A 22,472-nucleotide genomic window follows, 5' to 3' on the forward strand; every position below is an offset into this window, starting at 1 on the left:
GACTTATTCTCGTGTGTTTTCCTGTTACGAAGCTTGTGGTATCTAATCTTTAGAGTTTATAGAGTAATATGATCGTGAACTTTTCATCTAATACTTGGCGCTCAGGTCTCAAAGTTTTATTCAACTAATCTCTAAGCGGTAGTCCATGCGACTTTTCTATGTCTGTAATCACATACAAATTTAAGTGTGTCAACAGACATTATTGCACATAAATCGATTTACTGCGTAACTTCAATCAAATCGTCTAGACGTCTACTGAAACGCGCAAAGATTCCTACCGTAGGCGGGAAGCGGTGCAATTTCCGGGAAAGGACTTTGCACTTTTGCAGAAATGCGCATGCGCCACTGCGCTGTTGCAAGAAGCACGTGCCTGAAATTGAACACTAACGTAATGCATTGTATTGCATGTGTGGCACGATCTGTAATTCTGTCGTCGAAGAAACTTGCCATACGAAATACAAAATGTAAATTGACTGGAGGTGGTGTTTGCCCTGTCACATGAAAATGGTTTAAGATGTGATTCATGAAATCATTTCTTGCGTGTCAATGTGGTACTGTGTCAGTACCCAATACTTGCTATGTCAACATTCTGCTCGAAAGAAATTCAGTTTGAGTACCAAATTTGTTGCGATTGTATAATAGCATTACCACCCAGGAGATATCGCAGGTCACAGTGAATCGTGCTAGGAATAGTTTAGAACAGTTATTTATCACTAAATACCCATTTAGCCGTGATAACGTCAGGCAATGATTTTATCTCAGTAGCTCAGAAGTGACTTGTTCCGTTTGAACACAGGAATGATGGTACCGGTACGCCGAAAAATATTTTTGTTTTTTTAATAGCAGCCATCAAGTTGCTTACATTGTATTCGATTGTTACATTACGTTTCGAAAGAAACACAATACATTGTCTGTTTGAGTTAGTAGTATTTGCCCTACATATTTTACATAACTTTCATTACGACGTATACAACACTACAAATGGTCTGTTTTTATTCTGCTGGAACAATTTCTTGTAACGTGTTTACTAGAAAAGCTAACGAAGATTAAAACGCTGTAGCATTTTCTACATCCATTCATCAGTCCAAGCATTAATAGCCTACGGCACAAATTTCACGACAGACTATTTCGCTTGCGGAATCCAAGTTCTTACCGACTTTTTAGTTTCTTAGTAAAGCTGTCCACGCATATCATGCATTTATTCTTTCGTGTTTTCCGGGTTGTATATTTCATAAGTGTTTTGGAGCAATGTGGTAAATCAGGGTATCCTCTTATATATTCAGCCATTGCACTGATTGCAGTTTTCCATGAGTATCAGCAGGACCTAAAAGTGTGGACGTATGCAGCAATGCAATTGAAGGGATACCCCCAGAAAGTTTAAAGAAGCAAATAACATTTCTTCTCTTTCAGAACTGAGTAAAGATAGAAAAATGCCTGCAATAACTTTTTACTTCTTATGAATTGCAGGGTCCAAAAGGCGTATCTGATCCACCCCCCGAAAATTTTCTTATTTTATGTACGACCTCACAGTATCAGTAACCCAAGATAGCTGAATTTCCTAAATTCGGTCCAGCGTGCTGTTCAGAATGCTTGTTTTGGGTTCCAACAAAGTTGATTATTTCAACATAGCCTACATTGTTCCTACTAGAAATGGTCATTTTCAGAAAGTCCAAAGTTTTAAGCTTATGCCATCAGTGGTAAGATAAATATCAATGAATATAGTAGAATAACAATTTGATTTACAAACAGTTTGCTTTCTTTTAGTCAGCCATAGATTAAGATATGTTTGCAAAGGATTCTGTGTATATACGAGCTGACGTTCTTCTCTCTTGTCATTCGATAGTGGCCATTTTACATTTTTTGTCATGCATATGCGTATTAGTCTTACTAGTCATTAAAATAAGTTTCAGAAAGGTAGTTTAAGCATTCTAGTCTGTACACTTTCCTGGTGGGAAAAGTAATTGCTTAACTAGGGCCTGCATGTGTTAGAAATGTGGTCTGTGTATCAGAAGAACTGCAGTAGTAATTGTTTGGTCTTATGGTCAGTAGTCTTAACCATTGCATTGCCCATGTGGTACCACCTTTCACAAAATTTATAACTTTTTAATTTATGCTGACAGTTCCCTCATATTTTGATTATGTTGTAGAGTTTTGCAATGAAAAGAGCATGCATGTGAGTTGTGGGTACCTCTGAAGCCCTAAATAAATTAAAATCTTGTTATAATACTAGATTATTTCCTTCATTGCTGCCTGATAAAACAATTTGACACTTGTCAATATAAATTTCAGACTGTGAGTATTACGTATTATTTATTTTGTGACTGGTCTTTGGCTTCAACGGTAATTTTAAAGCAACAACTGACAGTTGTCGTCAATGGGTGATGAATTGTGAAGAATGTATTACACATAGTTACATTCAAAATTGTTTATCAGTTTGCTTTCTGAAGATAGTTTATAAGCCAGAAAGTGGTTCACGAAAATAAACTAATTGTGTGGAAAATTGATAGTGTGAGGTTTATCATTGAGAAATAGTAAATATTACTGCATTACTTTCTTTTTGTATTGTTCACACTGTTGATTTTAAATGAATCCTGTGATCATCACATTAGAAAGAAATTTATTCCTCATTTATATTCCTTGGCAAAATGCTTGAATCATTCAGCATTTCAGTTTCTCACTAAGCAAAGTCATGGAGAACGTTTGTTACAGTGTCAGGAAGAAATGATTTAGACTTCTCAAGACCCTACTATTTTTCTTCATATTCTGCAGTAAAGAATAAAAACTGTAGATATTTTGAGATACATCATTTGTATGCTTTTTTTTTTTTTTTTTTTTTTTTTTTTTTTTTTAATCTCATCAACTGGACCGAGCATTCTGTAGGCTGTTCCATCACACTGACAGCTAAGCCAATTGTGATTTAATTAAAAATTTCAAAAAGGACCATAGCTCAGAATGATGTGAAATTCCAACGGAACATTATTGAAGGAGGAGAAAATGATAGGGAAACGAAAATTTTGCCATTATATGGTGCTGCAGGTGGCAGAATATGTAAAATAAGACATGGGATACATGGCTGTTTCTCATTTTGCATCTGAGATGCTAAGAATTACTGTTGCAATGGAGAACCATCCATTGCTGGTGAAGCTTTCTTACAGGAACGATGGCTGTGTGCTAGTAGCTCTGCAGAAGTTCTGGATACTTTAGGATGTGAAAAATGGCATTGGTCCAATGTCTGTGAATGATCTGGAGAAAATGATTAAGAAACTCAGAAAGACAGTGTCTTTCGAAGTATAGTGTGGCTGGAGGAGGGGAGGAAGATAGTTGATTAGGTTTCAGCAGATGATGTGGGGGGGGGGGGCGGCGGCTTGAGTGGTGGTGTGCAGACATGTAGTGCATGGGGACTTGCTCGAACTTTGGACATTCTTGTGAGCATGGTGCATAAAATTCTACAAAACATCCTGTATTTCTTTCCATACATAATTACCCATAGTCAGAAGTTACCCTCATGCTGACCTGCCAGTGAAACAAATGTTTGCTCTAGAATTCCTTGTTCGCATGGGAGTGTACAACAAGTAGCCATGAAACACTCTGTGGACAGACAAAGCCCATCTCCAGGGACATGTCAATACACAGAATTGCAGAATAAGGGCACCGGAAAATCCGCTCACTCACCTAACAGCACTGTTTGATCCTGCAAAGGTAACTGCGTGGTGCAGGCTAGTATTTTTTATTGCAGGGCCATATCTTTTCAAAGAAATGTGTCCTATAAGTTCTGTTACAGTGCATCATCATAAACACTGTGAGAGTCTTCTGCACACCATCGTCAATCCAACCCTTCAGCATCATGGGTATGTGGGTAGGATCGATTTTATGCAAGATGGCATTTTTCTGCTCATTGTACAGCCAGTGAAGCTTCTGTCACAGAGGCATTTTGGAAATACTAGAATTATCAGCCATCATTTGCGTACAGCCTGCTGGTCCAGATCAACTGATCGTAATCTTTGTGACTTCTTGCTGCAAGTTATCTGGAAGATTCTGTTTCCACTACTTCAATTACAGATGTAGCTGTGTTGAATGCATACATTGTGCAACATATTCTGAATGTGACTCTTCAGGTACTGCAATCTGTTGTGGTTCATGCTGTTTCTTGATTTCAACTTGGAGTGGAAAATGGTGGAGAGCATATGGAACATGTCTTCTGCCAATCTCACAACAATGAAAAACTGATTTCATTGTAGTTTTTTATGCACTTTTTGGCCTCAGGGCAGTTAAAAACCAATTTCAGTGTTGCTTTAAAATGTTGTTTTCGGCCTCAGAACAGTTAAAAACTGTTTTTTTTTTCCATTCAGTGTGGTGGATGGGCTTACCTAATTACCAGTGCTGCAACTGTCGAGTGCCACAATTCTACAGTTATGTGCATTACATGATACAGTTATGTGCAACTTGCGCAGTATTAATCAGTTGCAATTCATCTTTCATTTGCATCAGAGCCTATTTACACTAAGACACTTACAGCACAGTCTAATGTTTTTTTACATAACATTTACTGCTTCTTTGATACACCCAGTTCAAATTTGACATCATTCTGAGCAGTGACATGCCAGTCTGGAACATGTAATGCATTCATCGAAGGTGACAGGCATCTGCACATTGTGGCTGGTAGTAAAGTGTGGGTGTTGTAGAGTAGGAGACAGAGAGTGGTTACCATGTCAAGCTACTACTGAAGTGTAAAGTTTCAGGAGCAGTGTGTGACTGGTGTAGGAGGGTGGGAACAGGAAAGGCTTTGGAGCCATGCAGTGGACTTCATGACCAGGGAATACAGGACTGAAATATACATTGCAGAGAAAGTTTCCAGCTGCACAATTTTGAAAAGCTGGTGTAGGGAGACAGAGGGAATCCAGATGACATGGGTCTTGAAACAGCCACCGAAGTCAACTACATTATGTTGTGCTGTATACTCTACTAGTAGGTGGCCTATGTGACCCACAGCTACAATTTCATCATGACTCTTCGTTTGGATAGCTAGGCTGTCCATAGTCATATAAAAATAGCATTCTGTTCTCCTATGATGTTATTGAGGTAGTTTCTTTCACAGATGGCCCTGCCTCTGATGGGATAGGGAGTGCCAGAGGCAGGGTGAAAATGGGAGATGAGTGGATTTATGGAACAGGTCTTGCACTTGGACATTCCACAGGAATATGACCTACTAGCCAATGGGTTGGCAGCAAGAGGGGCATAGGAACAAACAATATTATTACACTGGTTGACAGTGCAGCAGAATATCAGGTTGCAAAATATAAGGAAGATGTCAACTCCCTTCAGGGTACAACATGAGGTAGTCAAAGCTCTGCCAGAATATGTGAGTCAGTTGTAAATGTTGTGTGCCACTGCCTCTCCTGTCCTTCCAGACGCAGACAATGAAACTCCTACAAAGATCTTGCTTTGGAATTGCTAGAAGATGTCATGAAACTGATCACGCCTAAAAAATTATTGTAACTCTTTAACATTTTTAGGTGTGGATAGTTTTTCCAATTGCCTTGACATGGTGTTGTGTTGATCTCAACATCTCCTTGTGTAATATCCTGCTGCAACTGGAAATAACAAACACTTAACACAGGTTGCACTTGCGACCACTGTTTTGTGGTATGTGGAATAAAATTTGCAGATTTTCAGATGATTGCCTTGGTATGGACCTCTTATAACAATGTCACCATAGGGAATGTTGTTAATTGCTGTTGAATCTATTTTTGAGAATTATTTGTCTTCAGGTAGTTTGGCCATTAGTTCTTCATTTTTGAGAATTACTTGTCTTCAGGTAGTTTGGCGATTAGTTCATTTGAGTGAAAAATTGGGGAAGTATCTGCTTCAGACTGAGCAGCATTTTATGGGGAACTGAAATCACTGCAGACTCTTAATAGTCCATTGAGCTTGCTTATTATGACAATGGGTGAATGAGATGGGAGTGATGACTTGTTCTTGCAGTTAGTCTAGCTTCTTTGGTCATACCACAAAGCAAACGGGACTGATCTTGGTGTACTTAAAAGCAGTAATCCAGAAGATTTAATTGAGATGTGAGCACAACATGAGCAGCTGAAGATGGCATACTAAGTCTGTCAAAGAAGGACCAGATCTGTGAATGGAATGATTTGTGAGACCAGGTAAACTATGTCATGAATTTTGAATCAAAACAGAAAGTTGTCACGAGAGTTGATAGCCTTCCAAACTAAATGTGAAGTGCATGTTACTCATATAGTTACAGATACGAAATGTTAATTCTGGTGTATTGTGAACAACATTTTATTAAGGATAAACCAGGTCACCACTGCACATGCAGGACAATCCAAACATATAATGAAATAAGTACAATTGTTGCAGAGGTAGGCCTATCTCACAAACTTGATTGGTAATTAGGTGAAGTTTTGTCAGAACAAAACTGTCATACAGTGTCACATGCTGCAAACAGAAATGTAATCACTGTACTCCTGGCAGCCATTGTGCGAACTCTTTTAATAGCTCCTTGTTATCTATGTATGTTGATATTGCCATTACCAGGTCTTTGCACCGAGCAAGATGGCGCGGTGGTTAGCACACTGGACTCACACTCTGGAGGATAATGGTTCAAATCCATGTTCGGCCATCCAGATTTAGGTTTCGTTTTTTCCCTAAATTGCTCCAGGCAAATGCCAGGATGTTTCCCTTGAAAGGGCAGAGCCAATTTCCTTTCCCATCATAAACACAATCTGAACTTGTGCTTCATCTTTAATGATCTTCATGTCAACAGGATGTTAAATCCAATCTTTCTTCCTTCAGAGTCTTTGCCAAACATAAAGGATTAAGTATGACAAGTAATATCAACTTTGCAATCTCGAAGGTAACTGAGACGGAAGTTTGTGGTTTTAGGGGAGTAGTTTGCCCACTTTATGTAGTAAGCCTAAGCTTTGTCAATAACAATGTTGGTGACCCAGTAACTAATAGGTCTTTGTGTATAATAGTGACATAGATACCATCATCTAGCTAAACAGCACCTATGTGGTCTGTACTGTTAATATCAACTGTAGTTTGATAGGGGCACTGCTTCCTTGTTCTAAACAGGAACTGTAGCATTTACTTTAAGTTGTTGGCTTATTGAAGCCACACCTGTCCTTCAGGGCTGGCGTCAACACATTAGGGTTGTCTGATTGTATTTAAAATAAGTAAAGGTGTGTGACGAAGCAAGCTGGGATATTTTTACTTCCCCTCTTATTTTGCCATCTGCTTACTTAAATTCGTTTTTTCAGTTTTAACTACTAACCATTAACGTATCTGAATGTAATCTGCATTTCCATAAAAGAGAAAGGTTGGCCCTCAGTTTTAAAGACTATAACACCAGATCTAATTTGATGCTTAGTTTTATGTATGTAGTCAGTTTTCTAATTTATTTTGACTATTCACAGTTAGTGTCTTTCATTATAGGGTGAAATCGGTCACTGTTTTGTAACTTAAATTCTATTGGTGACTTAGAAACAAACATAAATTCTTTAATAATTATAAACGTTTGGAAGACAAAACACTAGCATTCTTTAAGTATTTATTTGGCTCTGTTCAAAAACACGTTAGCAAAGCCAGCCCTTCATTAATTCCAAAGTAATTAACGGTTTTGTTAAAAGTATTGTTTGCGTGATTATATACACTGTGTGATCAAAAGTATCTGGACACCCCTAAAAACATACGTTTTTCATATTAGGTGCATTGTGCTGCCACCTACTGCCAGGTACTTCATACCAGCGACCTCAGTTGTCATAAGACATCGTGAGAGAGCAGAATGGGACACTCCGTGGAACTCACGGAATTTGAATATGGTCAGATGACTGGGTGTCACGTGTGTCATATGTCTGTGTGCGAGATTTCCACACCCCTAAACATTCCTAGGTCCACTGTTTCCGATGTGATAGTGAAGTGGAAACGTGAAGGGACACATACAGCACAAAAGCTTACAGGCCGACCTATTCTGTTGACTGAAAGAGACCACCAACAGTTGAAGAGGGTCATGATGTGCAATACGCAGACATTTATCCAGACCATCACACACGAATTCCAGACTGCATCAGCTTCCACTGCAAGTACTATGGCAGTTAGGTGGGAGGTGAGAAAATTTGGATTTCATGGTCGAGTGGCTGCTCATAAGCCACACATCACACCAGTAAATGCCAAACAACACCTCGCTTTGTGTAAGGAGTGTAAACATTGGACAATTCAACAGTGGAAAAACGTTGTGTGGAGTGACGAATCACGGTGCACAATGTGGCAGAGTGTGGGTGTAGTGAATGCCCGGTGAACATCATCTGCCAGCGTGTGTAGTGCCAACAGTAAAATTTGGAGGCGGTGGTGTTATGGTGTGGTCATGCTTTTCATGGAGGGGGCTTGGCCCCTTGTTTATTTGTGTGGCACTATTACAGCACAGGCCTACATTGATATTTTAAGCACCTTCTTGCTTCCCACTGTTGAAGAGCAACTCAGGGATGGCGATTTCATCTTTCAACATGATCGAGCATCTGTTCATAATGTACGGTCTGTGGCGGAGTGGTTACAAGACAATAACATCCCTGTAATGGACTGGCTTGCAGAGAGTCCTGATCTGAATCCTATAGAACGCTTTTGAGATGTCTCGGAACACCACCTTCGTGCCAGGCCTCACAGACAGACATCAATACCTCTCCTCAGTGCAGCGCTCCATGAAGAATGGGCTGCCATTCCCCAAGGAACCTTTCAGCACCTGATGAACATATGTTGCGAGAGTGGAAGCTGTCGTCAAAGCTACGGGTGGGCCAACACCATCCTGAATTCCAGCACTACCGATGGAGGGCACCACGAACTTGGAAGTCATTTTGAGCGACATGTCTGGATGCTTTTGATCACATAGTGTGTGTTAATTTCATCATATAAACAAATAATTTGGCCGAATCCTTGTGGTAGAAGAAACTGTTAAAAACAACCAATTTTTCGATGTATTCAGTTAATTTAATGAGTTAAGTTTTAATTGTAATTTCTGTAAAGTAAACTTCAAACAATGTGTAGTTTCAGCACCTATTATTGTGAGTATATATAAGGACCTGATTCTTATTCCTGAGACAGTCAGTCCATGGCCGAGTTTCAGATGAGAAACCTGTGTTGGTTAGAACAACAACAGTGCTTCAGCTTAACTGTGAAAGAAGTGTTACACAATTAGGCCCTGTGTTAAAACAATGACAGTGTCTGCTCCATACATACCTTTCTACTCTTCAAGAACTGTGTAGTTAGGTTTTTACTGCTCGAAGATGTTCAATAGGAAACTATTGTAGTGGTATGTGGATGTTTGCCTGCAACCTATTAATGAGGCTTATTGAAAGTTAAACAATAGTGCACTGGCCATATAACTGTGCAGTATTGGGGGGTTGTGAACAGTTAAAGTAAAAGACTTTGAAACGCCACTGTATCTGTCGGCTACATCATTTACAGTAGACAGTAGATGCACTTCCACTCCCTATGTTTTCAGCCAGTACGTAAACAGTGAGGACAATCAATGAAGAAACAAAGCAGGTGAGTGTTGTCACAGGTGTTATAACCTGAAGTTTGCTTTGAATACCATAGTGCTTTTCTGTTGACTGATCTGTTATCCCCCTCTGACCTTTGAACTGACTTAACCAGCCAGTTAGAGGGGAAGTTCAGTCTAACATGGATACCAAACAATGGTGCACAATGCAATGTTTTTTTATAAATGCTACTCACTGCCAGAGTTGATAGAAACAAATTGGGGGCTGACAGGGTGGAATCATGGACCTGTTGATTTGTAGTCTGACCCTATCCACTGAGCCACCAAGCTTAACATGAGTGAGTTTACAACAGTAAACACAAACTGTGTTACTGAGTCAATAGTTGTGTTGTGGATAGTTCTGGAATGATTTACGAGGCATGTCTCGAAAGGGTGTCTTGTTTTGGAAAGAAACCTCATAATTTATTTATTTTTTTTTCCCCGAACCAGAATTTATTTTTATGAGAAGGAGCACTTCTTAAACTATTCTTCTACACAGCTGCCACCATTGTTCAAACATTTGTTGTCATAGTGGGAAACAACTTTCCTATGCCCGTCATAGAAAGATGCTGTCAGTGAAGACAGCCGCTGCTAAACCCTGTTTTCTGCATCATCATTGTTGTCAAACCACCTTCCTCCAAAATCATGCTTCAGGTTCAAGAAAACATGGTAGTCAGAAGGTGCGAGATCCGGGCTGTGAGGTAGATGAGAAAACTGCTCCCATCCAAATATATTGTTGAATAGGATTTTGAGTGACACAACATGCGTTGTCATGAAGCAACACAATCCCTTGACTGAGCATTCCACGTCTTTTGTTTGAATTGTGTGCCAAAGTTTTCTCAGTGATTCACAATATTGTACTAGATTGACAGCGTCACCTCTGGGAAGGAACTCGTCAAGCAGAATCCCTGTCTGTCCAAGAACACAGTGCACGTGATTTTTTTGTGCTGACAACATTGTTTTGATTTTTTTTTTTTGGGGGGGGGGGGGGGGGGATCATGAATGCCTCCACTCATTGAATGTTGTTTTCATTCTGGAGTGATATGACAAACCCGTTTCATCACCAGTCACAGTTCTATTTAAGAACTCATCTCCCTTATCACTATATCAGGTAAGAAATGTCTAAGCCCTGCCAAGTTGCTTCATTTTATGCGCATCCCTAAGCATTTTCAGAACACAATTTTCGAAAATTTAAGCAGTTTGTGACAATGTCATGCACCAGTGTTTTGAAATTTGTGAAAACTAATCACAGAAAATTGTTATTTTGAACCGTGTGGTTTAATGAGTTTTCTTATTCTCTTTCTCAACCAAACCATTACTGATAACAGAAGGCCACCCAGTCCATGCTTCATCATGAAGATTGATTTCTCCATCATTGAATTGTCTCGCCTACTTTCTCACCATTCCATCAGTCACTAATTTTCCCCATAAATCTCTACAAGTTGATGATGAATTTCAGCTGTCTCAACATTCTACGCGTTAAAAAAACTGTATTACAGAAAGCACTTCACAGTTGGAGGGCTCGGAGGTTGTCTTAAAATTTTGGTATCCTATGGGAGTCTGGTTTATGGTTCGGCGGCGCCCTCTGCATTGCGTTTACTCGACCCACTGCACCACTGTGGTGTTCACCTAGCGACAGGAGATTTTAGAACGAGTCTGGTGACCAGTGTTCTGGTGGAGGCAGGAGTCCCCCCATTGCGGATCCGATGTGCTCAACTGCTCACCAGTAATGATGCAGCAGTTCATCTCCCCCATCGGCGACCCTGGTCAGGGCTCACAATTGTGGTTCACGTGTGATCCCTTCTCTCAGAACTGGATTACTTCCCTTTACCACCTCTACTTGAGGTCCATTCACGTACACCTCCATGGTGTACCACTCAGCCAAAGCTTCGTCTGGACCTTGTGCATGGCCCTAAGAACTCCGTTAACCCCGCCGCTCTCTATTGTCACTTCCTCTCGATTCTTGATGTGTTCCGGAGCTCTGAAGTTGTTTACACTGACGGCTCGATAGCTGATGGTAATATTGGCTTCGCCTAAGTCCACATAGGCTATACTGAACAGATTCCTTGCCCACTGGCTGCAGAGCTTGTGGCCATATCTTGTGCACTTCAGTACGTCCTTTCCTGTTCTGGTAAGTCGTTTCTTCTCTGTTCTGACTCCATGAGCAGCTTACAAGCTATTGACCAGTTTTACCTTCACCATCCTTTGGTAGCGAACATCCAGGAGTCCATCTCTGCCCTGGAATGGCCAGTCATTCAGTGGTGCTTGTGTTGTCCCCAGGACATGTTGGAATCCCAGGCAATGAACTTGCTGACAGGCTGGCCAAACAGGCTGCGTGGAAACCACTCCTGGAGATGGGCATCTCTGAAATGGACCTGCATCCTGTCTTACGTCGCAGGGTTTCTCGGCTTTGGGAGACGGAGTGGCATAACAGTATGCACAACAAACTGTGTGTCATTAAGGAGATTGCGAATGTGAGGAAGTCTTCCCTGCAGGCTTCTCACAGGGAATCAGTTGTCCTTTGTCAGCTCAGCATTGGCCATATGTGGCTCACACATGGTTACCTCCTCCGTCGTGAGGACCCATCTCAGTGTCGCTGTGGCTCCCAAATGACAGTCGTCCACCTCTTGCTGGACTGCCCACTTTAAGCCACTCAGCGGTGTACTTTTGACTTTCCCAGCACCCTACCTTCGGTGTTGGGTGACAATGCCTCAACAGCAGCTTTAGTTTTACGTTTTATTCGTGAGGGTGGGTTTTATCATTTGATCCTAGTTTTAGTGCATGTCCTTTGTCCCTGTGTGTCGTTCACCCCAGGCCTTTTAGGGTAGAGGTTTTAATGTGTTGCAGAGTGGCTGGCTTCTCCTTTTTTATTCTTATGGTCAGCCAGCCATGGTAATCTGCTTTCTTGTTTTTAGTTTCTTCTCCCTGTTTCTTGTGTCTCTCTGTGATTTTATTGTCCTGTTTTGTCCATTGTAGTGTTTGTTGTCCTCCTGTCATTCTTCTGGTTCTTCCTTTCTCCTGTTGTTGTGCCGTATGTCTTTTTTTATTTTCTTCTTTCCCTTGCGGAATTGTTCTACTGGGAACAAGGGACCGATGATATACGTCTCCCCCCCCCCCCCCCCTTTAAACCAACCAACCAGGCCGATGATGTTGATGTGTATGTGGTGCAGTCATGCTTCTGGGATGTCAAATGTCCCAAGGGGGGAAACTGTGCATATCTACTGACTTTACTCCACTAGCAAGGGATGCAAATATGCATCCAGTCGCAGCAGCCACTCTTGACACTTGGCCAGATGAACCACTTAGTGACAAGTTTGGAAGTTTGGTAGCAGTTTTGATGCCAGGTTGGGCTAGATTGTGTATTACTACAAACTCTGCCCATCAAAGAGGTGGTGTTGCTACCAGGCGAAGGGTACCCATTTAGGTGTCATGCCCAATAGTGGATGATGATGAACTCATGCCTCCCCCCCCCCTCCCCGATATCCTTATGGAGGTATTTGACTGCCTTCCTCATGGAAGTGTTTGACTGCCTTGTAGTCTGCGAAGAGTCCACAGTTGATCGTTGGCTATTTACACTGATGGGTCAGTGTGTTTTGGAAAAGAATGTGGAAGTTTAGGTTTTGTCGCTGACATGCTATTGCAGTACCATGCCAATGGATGTATCACTTGCATTGGTGGTGATTGAGATGCAGCGAGCCAGTGTGACAGCACGAGCAAGGGCAGACTTAAAATTCTTGAAGTCTTGAAGCATCTCATCTGTCAATGGCACTTTACTAGCACTGGAGGTGTTTTTTCCAGTCAGAGTGTCGGTGAGGGGAACTTGCATGGAGCCAGCATGGGGTGATGTCAGTGGTAGACGTTAATAATACTGAGGAATCTGCACAACTTATGGTAATATGTGGGCGGAGGGAAGTTATAAATAAATTTGACGCAGTTGAATGTTGGTCAAATAGCTTTGGCTGGTATGGTGTAATCAAGGGAAGTTACACTGGTACTGCATACCTGGGACCTATTGTGACTGATTTTGATACCATTGTTACAAAGTGTGTCTATGGCTTGAGCCAGGTGTTGTTCACGTTACTGCCACGTCTGAGCCTCATTTTTGAGGCTGTATGGCATGAAACAGCATTCAAGGAGTGATTAGAGCAGTATGCGAAATCTTTGAACATAGGTATTTGATGACAGGCAATGTGGCAGTCAGGTTCGCTGAACACTTGTGCAATATTGAGCATTTGAACGAAGTCCTGAATGTGAGGGACTGGATAACTGTTGATAGTGTGGGCACTGAGGACTCTGTAATCCGCACAGAAGTGAAATGACCCCTCTCTCTTTTGAACAAGGTGGAAGGGAAGACCAATTACTATCTGATTGGTGAACGATGCCTGCACTTAACAGCTCGCTGATGATAACCTTAGCATGGCACAATTTTTTTGGGTTGAGGCACCAAGGTATGTGTTGAAGCTTGTGTTGCACAGGGGTCCTTTTGTAGTGTTGATCTTGTGACTAGTTCTGTTAGTAACCCTAACTACCAGGGCATCATTTGAGTCCATGAGAGGAACGACACTGTTCGCAAAGGGGGGTTGTACTGTACAGAAACACCAAGAGGTCCAATGTCTCTGACCTGAGACATTTGTGCAGGAGGCTGCATCCCGGGGGTGGGGGTAGGGTGTCTGTCAAAGCGTTATCTGGGCCTGCAGTATCCACGTCAGATAGCATATGTACTGCCAGATGAGCCCGTGCCAGTTGCATGGACGCTGCCTCAATCCATTGGCTAAGAGAGTCATTGAGGGCTCATAGAGTATGAGAAGCAGAGTGCTTGAGTGTAAGCTCAAACAATGAAATTGTGAGTTTACTCATTAGAGAGGAACTCTTGGAAAGAAAGTTGAGGAGGGATTCCTTTAAGGGAGGAGAGGGGGCAGAAGAGCCAAATGAGGCTGGGATCAGGAAACTGAAAACATTGTGTAGTAATGCTGCATCCTGGATGTTAGGGAAAAATCCCAAATTTTTAAGGAAATCAATACTTAACTCAGTTTCAATGACATGTGCGATGTGGAAGGTATATGTAAAACTGAGGCCATGTGTGAGATGCACTTGAATGTCTGTGGTGTCCAGAATGTTGATCCTGGAGTTGGTTGCAGCACATTAAATCAGTTTGGGCGGGGATGTGTGTGGAGGGAGCAGTGCGGTAGGAATGACACTGACCTCCACACCAATATCAATAACATGTTTAAGGGCAGAGGTGCAGTCCACTACATATAGAGGGCCACTTGGCACAGATGTTGCATACACTGACTTTTGCTTGGTGAGATGTGATGAGGAGGTAATGTAGGCCAGTGCACCTAAACTGGTCTGCAGGAAGAGTTTGGGAACCCACAGGGAGGTTGGCAGTTTCATGCTGCGTCACCAAATATAGTGTGAAATCAGCCCAGTAGATTCACAGGGTGAGGTGGATTCCATGCTGCTTGCATACCATCATTGGAGTCTGAGTGTAGTCTACCATGTGGTCAGAAGAAACTCCTGCCAAATCGGCGGAGATCAGATGCGTGGTGCAGGTTGTGCATGGAGGCTGCCACCAGGGGGTTGCATGTCATCTTGAAGTTGAGCATGCACGAGCTCTGCTGACCAGTCAAAGTGAGGGGAGCAGGGGAGTGTAGTCACTGGTACCAGTCCTATCCTCCTTGATGACTCCCGCGTTGGTAAGTAGATGCTGGTGCCAAAGAATGCTGTAAGTTTGGTCAGCAGTGCACAGGTTAATCTCCAAAGTATCTGAGGCAGGAGACACTAATTGTAGTTGTAACTCGTATGGAAGTTTGTCGAGACATATGGTCCACAGCGCAATGTCTGCTGTGAATTTTACATCAACCAGTGCACATAGGCATTGCTAGAGCTGGGGTGGGGTCTGTAATCCCCAATTCTCTTCATATATGATGTGTTGTAACACTTGGATGGAGGGCATGATCAACACTTGATGATAGTGGCTTTTGCAGTAGTATACTTGTGGTGAATGGGCAGGCGCAGAACTAAATCACTGATCAAGTCCAAATGTTTGTGAAGATGGCTGATGAGGTAGTGAAGTGCGAGTCATTTTTTGTAATACTGTGTGAAGGTTGAAGAGGTTGTCAGCCCGGACGAACCAGGTTCGAGGGTTTTCTTTTGACTGGGGGGGGGGGGGGGGGGGAAGGAGGGCAGTTATTTAGGAAACCTGCCTGTCAGTACCTGTTGTGTCAGAGAAAGTCGAGTCAGAAGGCCTGGAGGCTGCTTATTTGATGAGTGGTGAAATTTTGATTGAATGTACAGAATTGTCCCTTGGTGTCGTCATCTGAGGTTGTTGGCGAGGGGGGGGGGGGGAGGTTGAGGTGGTGACCACACACAGAAACAATGTGGTAGACATGGTAACATGGCGCAGCACGGATGTCTGATGTCACCTGATGTGGCCGTGGTGTCTATACGATCAGAGTGAGCACACTATATGAAGCATCGTCCAAGGTCCCTGTGGGGGGTGGAATATTGTGATGTGGGAGGTACAGGAGCACAGTCGAGCATCACAGATGGAATAACTGTGGCTGGCTATGATAGCCAGTAACAGAAATCACATAGAGTACATGATCGGAGGATATACCCACCACCTTGTACACTTTATAATAATAGAAATATGTCCAGGGAACAGAAAGAGTTGTCAAGGAGAAATTTTTTCAATTTTTTTCAAATTTTACTTTGCTATCTGTGAGACATTTTATATCACTGGGTAAGAGATCAAAAATTTTTGTTGCTGTAGTGTGTACCCCTTTTTGCACTAAAGGCAACCTTAATGTGGAGTAATGAAGGTCTTTTTCCTTCTTCTCATAAATTTGTGAAATAGAAGACACCAAATAGACACATTGCAAATTGACATCAGGTATGTTACTTGCCTGAAAACGAGCATCCAGTTTATGCTGATAAGAGTCCCATTCCTTACTTCCATTATTAAATACTTGAGATTGCAGCAACAAAGGGGTTTTGTTCAATGGATGCACTTGTTGCTGCAAGATCTGGCTGAATATTTGGTAGTGCTGTTGATACTGTTCCAGGTGGACTTGGAACAGTTTTTTGTTTTGCTACTCTTGTTCTACCTGCTCCATTGCATCAATTGCAGCAGTTCTCACTGCTGTTCCAGAATTTTCATGGTTGGAGATTCCCTTATAGATTGTTGCCAACAAAGTGAACCACATGCACGTATGTTGAATCTGCCACTAAATGAGCCTTGTCACTCCTTTTGAGTTGATACTAAAGGTAATTAAAAATAGTAGTTGAAACACTAGAGAGTGCATTCAGGGATTGACACTATCGTTGATTGAATCCTTTCTCAATAACAGAAAATAAATCATAAACCACAACAGTGAAAGTTGCAAAATGTTACTGAAGGAGTTCCCTATGGATGAAAGCTGGAACTACTACTATTTATGGTATTTGTAAATGAGTTGCCATCTAAATTTGAATTTTGTATAGATGACACAACAACAACAACAACAACAACAACTGTGAAAGATATGTACATACTGAAACCACACAATGAAGAATACCTTAAGTTATCAGATACCTGGTGTAGAATGGATCAAGTGTCTACACTGGTGTCCAAAATTAAAGCAACAAACCACAATTTCTCTATCATGTGTCTAATTCACAGTATAATCAGACAAATAGCAACAGATGTCCATATGACCGTGTTCTGCATGGAAGATAGCTTTCTGGTCAACAAACAGCCACACCAGTGCAAGACATCAGGGCATCTGTCAAATGGGTTACTGTTTCCCAGATAGTCCAAATCCACAATCGCTGAATACACAGTCATAGGTGGTGCTGTATGGCACAGTGAAGATGTGTACGAGACTCTCTGCAGTGGAGGGACATAGGAAGAATGGAAGCAGGACAGCTGCAAACTGATATGGCACGATGGCTTAACTTGAATCGTTCTGTTGTTTTTCAGATGTGGCAACAGTTCATAGAAACTGGAAATGTATCTTGAAGGCCAGAGCAGGGCTGACCACACCTGACATTAGAAAGAGAGGACTGTTATTTGGCTGTAAGGGGACAATGGTACTGTCTTAGTACTGCACAGCAACTGGCATCTGACACAGCATTCACAGGACATATTGTATAGAGGCAAATGGTGTACAGAAGGCTTCTGCAGACTGGCCTTTAATGCCGGAGACCTGCTGTATGTGTACATCTGACATGTCTTTACAGAAGGGAACATCTACAGTGGAACCATCAACATGCCACCAGAACAGTCAAACAGTGGGCCAATGTTCTTTCCACAGATGTGGTCCGGAGAGTCATTCTCGATGGATTCTCATCTGTAGAGACCATGGAACACCATTTCAGGACCGAAAAATCTGAAAAGAGACAGTTATTGAGGAGAATACATGGTGGTGTGAACAGGAATTGTGCTGACCACTCGAACACCTCTTCATGAACTTGTATGGTTGAATCGGCAAGGTTTAACTGCAGTCAGGTATAGTGACAAGATTTTGGGACCTCACGTGTGGTCGTTGCGAGGTGCTGTGGCCCAGACTTCATATTGATGAACGATAATGCGTGACCTCATAGAGTGCGGGTGGTTGATATTTTCTTGGAAACTGAAGAATTTGGAAGCATGGTGTGGCCTGCTTGCTCTCTCAGTTTGAATCCCATAGAGCAAGCCTGGGATGCACTAGGGACATGGGTTGCATCCTGTCACCATTCGCCAACCACTCTCAAAGACTTGCAAGCAGTGTTAGAGCCTCAACATGAGATTAGTGACATCATTTGCAGCATGCCCCATCGTTGTCAAGACTGTACTGCTATCTGAGGTAGTCATGCCCCATATTGAGCACATTAACAAGTTGTTGGAATGAGTGTCTAAATCTGTTAAGTTGGAAAAAATGAAGAACATTTTTGTCTGCGGTTATGCATGTTGCAGTTGTTTACATTCTGTGTTCTTTACATGATTTTTACTTTACTGTCACATGTTTATGCTGTTTTGTGGCAAAATAAATGCAGCTTTGCAAAATTTCTGTTTGTTGCTTTAATTTTGTACATCAGTGTCTAATTGTTGAAGAGATTGAACATTATTTTCAGTTTATACAGTGTTGGCATTTGTGCACATCTGTTAAACTGCTTGGTATAGGTCTTGATTCAAAATTAAGTTGAAACAAACATACAGTGTGTATATGTAAAAAGTTGGCACAAGTTAGTTATCTGTTGTGTAAGTTACACACATGATCTGTAGAACTGTTGCTTTGTTCCTTTTTTTCTGCCATCTAAATGGGTATTTTTTTTGAAGTGATCCAAAATAAAAATAAAAACTTTTATCTGGAAGAAGAAAGTAATCAGGTGCAAATCGGGAATTTTGAAAAATAAAATATATTGTATGTCTTATTTTAAAGAGTTAAATATATTAACAGCCCCATCTCTGTTCACATACAGTTTCATTTTGCATACAAAATAAATTTATAACAGGTAAAGCTTAAGGTAGTCTGTACATCAAAACGATACTCATTGAACATCAAAGAGAAATATTCGTAGAACTAGAAATGCAGAGTAGTTATGCATATCTAGGTATAAAGCTTTACATTCACAGGCACATCATACCCACCTAAATGTCTTTAAAAGTAAAACAAAAAGGGCTGAAATAAAATACTTTTCACACATCTGAAAAATCTGATAACTTTTCAAAAGAGAATCTAAATTAATAAACAATTCATACCTTCATTCAAGAAATTGTGTTTTTGTTCCTCTATCGTTTTCTTTTATAAGCATGTGTTTGTTATTTATGTATATTTTAGTAAATAGAGTGTATCACAACATACTGCGTAACCACAATTTTCGAACATGCAACTGTTACTCTAGGGTAACACTTGGACACACGAACACTCTCTTGGTGTGTACAAGTGATAGCCTAGAGTAATGGTCCACTTAGAGCATTAAACAGTACGCTTGTATCAGATCCCACCCAAACACTTATTCAATTCCTAATTATTCCATTGACAAGTGCCTTATTGTGGAATGGTGCTGCTAGCTCAGAATTCTGGGGCATTTTCTTGCATGGATTGTAAGTTTTTTCCCACCTGACCTGCTGTTTTATGTATATTGTTGCTGCTCACTTGGGTTTATGACAACACAACTTATCACTGTGTTAGCTGAAGCAATAATGAAGGAATAGGCATGAGCTCACAATTATAAAACAACAACAGAACAGTACAAGACAATGTTATTTGTGGTTCACACTTTATACATAGGTGCACATGCTTGTGGGTTAAACTGATATGACTTATTTTTGTACAAAACAGCTGTGAATTTCTTAAATGCTTGATCCAGTTTCAGGTCCATTGAGCTAAAGTTTTTGGCTTGCTCAAACTTAGAATGAAAGTTAATTTTATTATTTTTTAATTAAACAGTGATTTAGTTCATATTATATAAGTTTGTTTTATTGTAGTTTTGTTAAACTAAGATAAAACTGTGACTTCGCTCATATATGTTTACCTTAGTAATATAAAGACAGCTATATTTCACATGTGTACTTTGCCTGCCAAGTGCCTGCTCATGTTATGAAAATTGGCGCAGTGATTTGAGGGTTAAAGTTTTGCCATTTTGATTGAACATCTCAGTACTTGTATTTATTCAAGCTTTAGATTCTGCCTTAGGAAAGGAATTACTACAAGATTCAATCATTAATGTGGATGATATACTTTTAGTATCCAAAAAGTGGGAAGAACATTGTGATTTATTAACAAAAACTTTGTAAAGGTTTTATGCTGAAGATATTAGAATCAAGCTTTCAAAGCCATACTTTGTTTGAGAAGAGCTAACATTTTTAGGACATCTAGTGGGAATAAACGGGATCAAACTGGATCCAGAATGAATTAGAGCCACTAAAGACTGTCCAGAATCTAAAAATACAAAACACCTGGAGTCATTCTTAGGGTTAGCAGGGTTTGGCTGTTACTATGTTTGTGGTAAGTCTATGAATGATTCACATCTATTCAAATGAATATGAATTTTGAGAGAGGAAGAATCAGAAGCTTTTAACAACATTAAGTTAACATTGGTGAGTGCACCCATTTTAAAACATCTATGTATAGCTGAAGTGTTTAAACTAAGTACTGATGCTTCAGAGTATGGGATAGCTTTTGAACTATATCAGGGTGAATGGAATCCCAGCTACAGGAGAACATGACAAATTAATGTTTGCCAGTTGAGCTTTAAGCGTACACAAATTAAACTGAATAGCCACAGAAAAAGAATTGTTAGCTGTAGTGTGGAGTATACAGAAGTTTCAAATTTGATGTGGGGATTTAAAATAATCATATACACAGACCAGTAGGCACAAGTGTTCCTCACGGAAAGCTGTTTGTTACACAGTAGATTGATTCATTGGGTACTACTCTTGCAAGAATATTATATTGAGATTAGTTACATGAAAGGTTCTCCGAATTTGGTTCCTGATACACTATAATGTCACCCATTAGGGATGAATGGTATGGACAGAAGGTCCTGGAGTTACTTTTAATTAAATTTATTAGCATTAAACATTAAGCATAATGAAGTGCAAAGCCACATCTTACATATTAAACAAGATGTAATAGATGACACATACTTTAAAGATAAATGGTTAACACTCAAACAGGTATTAGTCTTGGATGATAACACATCTGAATGAACTATTCACAAAGATGCATTCAGCCAATTTCTTCAGTCATCTGCTAACAATCAGAGGAAGTGTGACATACAAATTTATATTGATCGTTTGTTGACTGAAATATGTAAAACTTTATCCTATTAAGTGTGAAAATACAGAAACAGTAATGTCTAAGGGAATACTTCATAGATACAAGGAATCCTCGCAGATTTTGACAAGTAACAGGTTGCAGTTTATCAGTCAGGAATTTAAAGAATTTTTAATGTGGGGAAAATATAAAAAATGTTGCTATCCTGAAGTGCCAAGCGTGATGTAACCCTGTGAGAGAGTAATGAAGGAAATTTCACATCTTTGTTGAACATACTGTTCCTTAATGGCCTCAAAGCGAAATATTAACAATAAAAGAACTGTGACAACTTGTAACAAGTAACATAAAAGATAGTGCAAAACAATGCTATGCAATGCTCATGCACATGTGCGTGAATTTCAGATTGGTGACTTAGTTTTACTTATGACCATAAATTAAGTTTGAACATTGAAAAAAAGAGATGAGTAAATTTTTTGTTAAATATGTAGCTACTGCTATTAGAATTAGCGGTATTCCATGTGCAAAAGCATTTGTGGGAACTCAGGATATGGACAGTTGTAAAATATCGAATATGTGATCCACACATAGAGTAATACCACTTTATTGAAGACAATGTACACAAGACATCTGCTCATGAACAGAGCACAGTGCTCACTAATCATTCAGAGAGAGCCGACAAAGTCACTCTCGTTGGTCAGTGATGTTGTGATCAATAGCAGTCACACAACCCCTCCCCTCCCCCCTCCCCCTCTCCCCCCCACCACCACTACGCTAGCAGTGAGGAGAACAGGGGAGGGAAAGGAGGAGTGGTGCCAAGATGTGGTGGTTGACTGGCATCAGGTGCCGCATGTAGACAAGTTTGCCTACCAACTGCATTGTGGCTAGTCCAGAAAGCGGGTGAATGAGACACAGACACACTTGACCAGTCATACTGTGAATGGCATTTTCATGAGACATGAATGACCTGTTTTTTGAAATCACAGTGGGAGTCATACAAATTATAACAGGCAGTATATCAGTGGCTGACATGGGAAACATCCGATGTTTCCACATGGGACACCTGTGGTGTGACTGAAGAGGGGGGGTGGGGGGGGGGGGTGGGGAGTGTCAGTGGTGAGGAAAATGATGGCATCTGTTGAGAGGGTGGTGTGACTGAAGTGAGTAACTAACTTCTTAGCCAG

General features: G+C 40.8%; 1 protein-coding gene across 3 annotated transcripts in view; it reads left to right on the forward strand.

The window, feature by feature from the left end:
* Positions 1-658: 658 nt before the first annotated feature.
* The window catches only part of LOC126251524 (transmembrane 6 superfamily member 1-like), a 224,976-nt gene continuing 203,162 nt past the window's right edge, over positions 659-22,472 (forward strand). For 2 of the 3 annotated variants that reach the window (XM_049952013.1, XM_049952010.1), the window contains exon 1: positions 659-810. In XM_049952013.1, coding sequence (XP_049807970.1) covers positions 799-810 — 12 coding nt within the window. In that variant the 5' untranslated portion in view covers positions 659-798. Of the gene's footprint in view, positions 811-6,071; positions 6,159-22,472 lie in introns of those variants that run through there. The other variant, XM_049952012.1, reaches the window with a different exon arrangement.

This window comes from Schistocerca nitens, chromosome 4 (assembly GCF_023898315.1).
Source record: "Schistocerca nitens isolate TAMUIC-IGC-003100 chromosome 4, iqSchNite1.1, whole genome shotgun sequence".
Taxonomy (NCBI): Eukaryota; Metazoa; Arthropoda; class Insecta; order Orthoptera; family Acrididae; genus Schistocerca; species Schistocerca nitens.